Genomic DNA, 7,173 nt, shown 5'->3' with positions numbered 1-7,173 from the left:
ATGGTGTCACTGTGCATCGTTCAACAATTCAGCGCACTTTGCACAAGGAGAAGCTGTACGGGAGAGTGATGCGGAAGAAGCCTTTTCTGCACACACGCCACAAACAGTCGCTTGAGGTATGCAAACGCACATTTGGACAAGCCAGCTTTATTTTGGAATAAGGTGCTGTGGCCTGATGAAACAAAGATTGAGTTATTTAGTCATAACAAGGGACATTATGCATGGCGGCAAAAGAACACAGCGTTCCAAGAAAAACACTTGCCACCCACAGTAAAATTTGGTGGGGGTTCCATCATGCTGTGGGGCTGTGTGGCCAGTGCCGCTACTGGCAATCTTGTTAAAGTTGAGGGTCGCATGGATTCCACTCAATATCAGCAGATTCTTGGGAATAATGTTGAAGAATCAGTCACAAAGTTGAAGTTACGCCAGGGCTGGATATTTCAACAAGACAACAACCCAAAACACTGCTCAAAATCTACCCGGGCGTTTATGCAGAGGAACAAGTACAATGTTCTGGACAGGCCATCCCAGTCCCCAGACCTGAATATCATTGAGAATCTGTGGGATGATTTGAAGCGGGCTGTCCATGCTTGGCAACCATCAAACCTAACTGAACTGGAGATGTAAGGAGGAGTGGTCCAAAATACCTTCATCCAGAATCCACACACTCATTAGAGGCTATAGGAAGTGTCTAGAGGCTGTTATTTTAGCAAAAGGAGGCTCTACTAAATATTGATGTGATTTTTCTATTGGGGTGCCCAAATTTATGCACCTGTCTAATTTTGTTTTGACGCATATTGCACATTCTGTTAATCCAATAAACCTAATTTCACTACTGAAATATTAGTGTGTCCATCAGTTATTTGATAGATCAAAATTAAATTGCTGATCCAAACACCCAATTATTTGTAAATGGAAATCATGGAAATTGTCAGGGGTGCCCAAACTTTTTCATACGACTGTATGTCTGAAATGGCACCCTATGCCCTTTAGAAGTGCACTACTTCAGACCAGAACCCCATGGGAGCGGGTCAAAAAGTAACACACGATTTAGGGAAAAGTGTGCCATTTCAGACACACACAGTCTGAGAGGAGAGGCAGAGCAAGAGGGGTGGATGGTGGTGGGAGGCAGAGCAAACTGGAGATAGGCTCCAGACCAGGATGATATCCTTGCCACCCTGACGAGGAAGCAGCTAGGTAGCTCCAGAAGTACACTCTCAAAGTGGCCTTTCTTTCAGCAGACAGAATGCTCACAAGACTTTACACCACAAAGAATACATCTAACATACAATCTAATTCAACAAAGCAAAAAACTAAAAATATTGTTTGTTCTTTCCTATTTACAAGTGTTTTGAGAACTGAACAGGAATGACAAAGGAAACTGGGTTAAATGACAGAATCGTTTAAGGTGTCGGAGGGGTTAAATTCCCTCAAGGTTAAATGAAACGACCTAGTACAGTACTACATACATAAAACTTATCAAAACAGGGAGGGAAAGGTATTCCAGTCTTGCTGTTGTCCATGAGTTGTTGACTCTAGAGTCCTTTGATTCCAGGAAAGCTCCTCTTCTAGAGCTCAGTCGGGTGGGATGGGTTTAACATTGGAAATGTGAGCTTTCATGATCCAAGATGTATGTGAGTGGATGACAGTAGTTGACATTAAAAAGGTATGTTGACTTGAAGATCCAAACTCTCCAAATTGAAGCAAATAAGTCATTTGTAATTTGAGGGGGAATTAAGGTGGTAGTAAAATAATTTTTGGGGCAAGGGCAAGCAAATTAAAAAGGACAAATACAGCGTTAAATATAACCAGGACTTCTTTTAAAAAAGAAAATTAACAACATCAAGCCACCTTCAGAATGTAGAATATTAGAAAATAAAACAAATCAACCCATCCTGAGAACAATCAAAAAATAAATACACCGCCAAGCGTGCTCCTTTGTGTGTGTGTGTTTGTTTGTTTGTGTGTGTGTTTGTGTGGCACAGAACTCAGTCCAGACTGTCTGTTGGTGTGTCAGTATCCCTGTAGTCCATTGTAAACCTTCTGTACTGACGATTGTTTCAGAATCCCCCTCACTCCTGAGAACAACAAAAGGCACAATTTAAAGTACTAACCATTGTGATCATAATTATTACATGTTTCAGAATCATTCATCACCGACAAGTTAATCAGTACTTTCATTGTCTTCTTGTCAGTGGCATAAAGTCAAAGGCTCTAAGGCGATTTATTGTGATGTATTTTTGCCGCCTATGGTTTGCACATTTAAAATGTTGGGGTGTGAGCCGAGGACCCTAGAGTTCAGAGGTCGTCCCCCCGGCCTTGCAGGAGCGTGTCCTGCGCCTCTCAGTCTTTGTGTACATTGTTGATATGCATAATCTTTATGGAAGAACAAGACCTCACACCTGACATGTAACATGCAGTTGACCTTTTACTGATAGCACCAATGTCAACTCTAATAGATCATTACAAAACCCTTTCCCCATGTTTATCAACTTCCTCCTTACCCTCTTTCTGATTGTCATCCAGCTGTGTCTGTGGGAACTCGACGTCAAAGGAGACAATGAGAGATCCACGGATGTTGTTGTTGTCAAAATTTGGCAGGCCTTCTCCCTTCTTCCACAGCCGGGCACCGGGCTTGGTGATCTTGTCCCTCTCAATGTGAACCTGTCACAGGGGCAGTCACAAGTCAATGAGGTTGTTATTGATTCAAAAGATGTGTCAATTTTGGATCAATCATTCCAAACTCAGATAAAACCTACTCTGGACAGAAAGCAATGGAGAATATCCATTAAGTTATTTTTAGTCCAGGAATAAGCTTGATTTGGGTCGGGGAAACTTGGCCATTACATTTGATTACATGTTGGAAAAACAGTTAATGTGTATTCCCGAGTGCCGCAGCGGTCTAAGGCACAGCATCTCAGTGCTAGAGGCATCACTACAGACACCCTGGCTCAAATCCAAGCTGTATCACAACCGGACATGATTGGGAGTCCTATAGGGCGGCGCACAATTGGCCCTGCGTCGTCCGGGTTTGGCTGTCATTGTAAATAAGAAAGTGTTCTCAACTGACTTGCCTAGTTAAATAAAATGAATTATTGGTCTCCACTGGGAATCTTGTTTTGGTCCTGATTAAACATGTAGAATCGGCCACAGACAGTTGGCCTGAGTTGGGGGAAAACTACCCAATGCATCACTGATAGTTAGTAGGCTGTAGTTGGATAGATGTGTAGGAGCCTTGACACACCGTATGTCCATCGAGGTGTGTGATGTCCATCTCAAAGCCAACCAGAGCCTCTACCAGTGAGATTGTGACGTTAGTGTACAGGTCATCTCCTCGACGCTCAAAGACTGGATGTCTGGAAGCACACACAATCATTCTTCAATAAAACAGCTTCAACTGACAACATATTACTACTGTACAATAGAAACAGGCTAACAAAGTGAGAATGCATTTGCATAAAGCAAGCATACAAATAGATAAACAGAAGGGCCAAGACACAGACAACGCAAGTAGAGTACATGCCAAAAATCTTTACATAACATCAATGTATTCACTTGACAGTTTGATCTGTACTGAAAAAGGTATAAGACTCAGAAGGATAGATCAGCCTCGTCAGAATCATTATAGAATATCTGAAATAAGGAAATGCATGCTGCTCTTACTTCATAACTTTGATGCGGAAGCGTAGATCCCCTGGCTCTCCGTCGATGTGAGGTTCACCTGTAAAATACATTATTATTTATATACAATGACTTTACCCATGTTATCCTGATGGTTGAGTAAGTTGCTCACCTTCTCCAATGAAAGGGTACTCCATCTCATCTCTCACTCCCTGTTCAATCTCCACCTCCAAAGTTCTCTCCTCATTCACCAGCCTGGGATCATTGAGAGACAAATCCTAACCATTATTATGAAACTATTATCTTTATTACTGAGCATGTAAAGAAAGACACCATTGTCTCCTGTGTTATCAGTCTCAGCCAATAGGACAGTGACTCACTTTATATTGGGGCACTCGTCACACACTACTTCCTGGGTCATCTGGAAGCGTCCAGGTCCGAGCTGCGTCGTCCTCATTTCCTGTCTGCAGTTGCATTTCCTTTTCCCAGGGGCCTCTTTGGCTACAGGCTTGTTGCGCACAACCTGGGCGGTGCATATAGATGATATGATGAGAGTGGTAGGTATGTGTTGGACTAGGGTAGGACTGGTGAAGCACACCAATCCTATACAATATATCACAGACCACCATCAGTGATTAATAGTACCTCTACAAAGTTCCCAGAGTACACTTCTTCGAGTGTGACCTCCAGGTCTAGTACTATGTCATTTCCTCTGGGAATGTTCCTGTCCTGTTGTCCTTGCCTGTTTCCTCCGAACATGAAGCCAAAGTCCCCAAAGAAACTATAAGAGGTGATGGTTTGTGAGAGAACAGTGATGGCGAAGGCATTCTTTGATTCTTAAAACCTCACATGCTTAGGCCCTACAATTGGGTATGGCTTGTAACTGGAATAAAGATGTCATTATTTTACAACACACTAGTGCCTAGTAGTGAATGGGACGCTCATTAGGTATTGTTAAGCACAGGTATATGTATGAATGTGTGACTCCATACAGTATATTATGGTAATTAGGTAAACCTACTATTAGGTCAACCTACCTGGAGAAGATATCATTGTGAGAACCATGGTGACCCTCTTTCAGACCATCCTCTCCATATGCATCATACTGCTTCCTCTTCTCATCATCTGAAAGCACCTACAAACAGCACAACACCAGGGACTAACTCATTTAAGTCACAAAAAGCGTTTCTTTGAACGTGTGAATTTGCAACATTGTATAAACTTTAATTGCAAACTCTTAATATCACATAAGAAAATACCTAAATAGCTCATCATCATGCAATTGTCCTAATTTGAACCCTTTCAATTTTGTTATCGATTAGTGGTCACTCATGCCATTGGTACACATCATAGAAACTGTCACTGAGCAGGTCCGCGTGCTCCACGTCGTGTTTTCATGAGAGCAAGCGGACCACAATATGAGCCAATCAGAGGCAGCCACACGGTCTTCTTGGCCAATCAAAAGGCTTATGTCGTTTCCATCGACACTCTCCGTGGTTAAGGGATACATTTCAACCTAACTTACGCCTGCTACGTTAGGTTACCAACAACAACCAAATAGTTGCTTCAGTTTCCTACAAAATACTTTTGTATCGGTGCCTCGAGCGCATCAGCAAATTAAATATAACGAAAACCCTAATTAAATTAGAATTATTAAAAAGTTATTGTGAAAGAAGAAATAAACGCTAGCGTTATCTCATAAAACTCAACTAAGTTGCCGTTCATATTTTGTAAATATCATAATGACATGAGCATTGTTTCTGAAGCCACAAATCAGACACCATTATTATACTGGTAAAACAAAAAGTTCCATTCAAAGCATTGGCAGATAAGTTATATAAGATACAGTCAAACACAGTGGGTAATTTCCTACCTCATAGGCTGACCCCAGGTCTGCGAATTTGTCAGCAGCAGTAGGGTCATCGGGGTTTCTGTCAGGGTGAAGCTGGAGAGCCAGCTTTCTGTAAGCCTTCTTGATGTCCCTCACAGATGCCGACTTGCTCACCCCCAAGATCTTGTAGAAATCTCGCCTGTAGAGAAAGGTGAAAATGCGAGGGGAATTTAATTAGAGACTCTTGTAGATACAGTATTTTCCCTTCATGATAGGGACAGGTGGAGTAGGGTTCACAAACGTGTCGTTTATATATAATAATCTTAGCTTGTGTCTTGTATTTATGAAGTAAAAAAAAAAAACATCGAAAATGGGGATCACGCAGAGTGATTCAGATTGATATCAATAACTCATTTGAGAGTACAAAGCCAGCGGGAAAGCTAGCCCACTCTCCCAGGGATGGCATTCATTCACTTGAATAGTATGACTCAGCCGATACACGATACTGGAAAGAAAAGGAATCAGGCAAGGGTGATGTTGACTACCCTATCGGACAATTATTTATTTATAGTGTTGTTGAGATTGCTTCTTTTCCCCCCTCCAGCTAGTAGCAAACTAGCCCTATTACACATGGAGAATGGGGTTCAAAAGTGTAGACCAATCACAATGAAACATGTGTACCAGTTAGCGACACCGCGTTTAACCGTTGCAAAAGCGGTGTGTACGGATAATATAGAAACATGTACTTACCCTGCAAGCACTGCCGCAACAAAATACAGGACAAGACAGCAAACACTGCACAGATTCATCCCTTTAACGGCCATAGATTCCAGTTTCTTCAAGAAACCAACAGAACAACCCGGCTTTTTGATGTTGGCTTCCTTCTGTCACTAGTCCTCTTCCTTCTGTCAAATCAGAACCGCCCACGTGAAACCCAGAAGTCCCGCCTGTCATCCTAAAGCCCGCCCATCCTTAAAGGCGCCGCGTGGTCAATCTGCTGCCTGCATTGGCCATGCAGCATTTACGGTGATACGGTTCCTGGAAATTCATACTGTACTTCCTGCGCTTCGCAGAGTAACGCAGAGCTGTTGTGAAGGAAGTTATTAAGGAAGTGAGGTTCTGTTTATTCAGGACCTCCCGCCCCCATCTATCGTCAACCAATAATGACAATGCGGAGCTATACGGCACTATATGGAGCCCTCCGCATTGTTATTGAGCCCTCCACATTGTTACAACATTTGGGAGGCGCAAGGCGATGCGGTACAGAGCTCAATTAGGCCTCTGCATGTATCCAGACGCTCTGCAATTCCGTCACACCCTCCATACAGTCTCTGACCACATTTCTGATCGAGCATAAAGTGCCTTTTAGCTACAGCAACAAAAGCCGGTGTAAACTTTTGCTATATCTTTGCAATATCCTTTTTAGTGGATGAATGTAGGATGTGCATCGGTTTTCAGCAATATCCCCAAAAATCGATAAATATTCTCCCTTTCTGTCTGATTGAGAAGGAAGGGTGCAATTCCTGCATGTGGGCATCACAGGAGGTTGGTGGCACCTTAATTGGGAAGAACGGGCTCATGGTAATGACTGGAGCGGGATCAGTGGAATGGTATCAAATACGTCAAACACATGGTTTCCATTCCATTTGCTCTGTTCCGGCCATTATTACAAGCCATTCTCCCCTCAGCTGCCTCCACTGGTTGGCATTCCAGCATCTGCA

The 7,173-nt window shown here is 42.7% G+C and overlaps 1 protein-coding gene across 1 annotated transcript; it reads right to left on the bottom strand.

The window, feature by feature from the left end:
* Nucleotides 1-1,386: 1,386 nt before the first annotated feature.
* Nucleotides 1,387-6,363, bottom strand: LOC115160899 (dnaJ homolog subfamily B member 11). The gene is made up of 10 exons (XM_029711405.1): nucleotides 6,203-6,363; nucleotides 5,495-5,651; nucleotides 4,659-4,756; nucleotides 4,267-4,402; nucleotides 4,002-4,144; nucleotides 3,794-3,876; nucleotides 3,664-3,721; nucleotides 3,245-3,356; nucleotides 2,505-2,664; nucleotides 1,387-2,078 (listed from the first exon to the last, which is right to left on the bottom strand). Exons 1-10 carry the CDS (start codon nucleotides 6,274-6,276, stop codon nucleotides 2,014-2,016), a joined length of 1,086 nt encoding a protein of 361 aa, XP_029567265.1. The 5' UTR covers nucleotides 6,277-6,363; the 3' UTR covers nucleotides 1,387-2,013.
* Between the last annotated feature and the right edge of the window lie 810 nt (nucleotides 6,364-7,173).

Source organism: Salmo trutta, chromosome 24 (assembly GCF_901001165.1).
Source record: "Salmo trutta chromosome 24, fSalTru1.1, whole genome shotgun sequence".
In the NCBI taxonomy this organism is placed as follows: domain Eukaryota; kingdom Metazoa; phylum Chordata; class Actinopteri; order Salmoniformes; family Salmonidae; genus Salmo; species Salmo trutta.
Note: the sequence above shows the minus strand (reverse complement) of the source record. Positions and strands in the feature narration are given on the sequence as shown.

Bases quoted from the DNA above. Each gene is read 5' to 3' on its own strand.
- LOC115160899 (XM_029711405.1), bottom strand. From the start codon at position 6,276: ATGGCCGTTAAAGGGATGAATCTGTGCAGTGTTTGCTGTCTTGTCCTG. The intron at 5,652-6,202 runs GTAAGTACATGT...CTTTCTCTACAG, and splicing joins GTTGCGGCAGTGCTTGCAGG to GCGAGATTTCTACAAGATCT. The intron at 3,877-4,001 runs GTGAGTCACTGT...CAATGATCCCAG, and splicing joins GACGAGTGCCCCAATATAAA to GCTGGTGAATGAGGAGAGAA.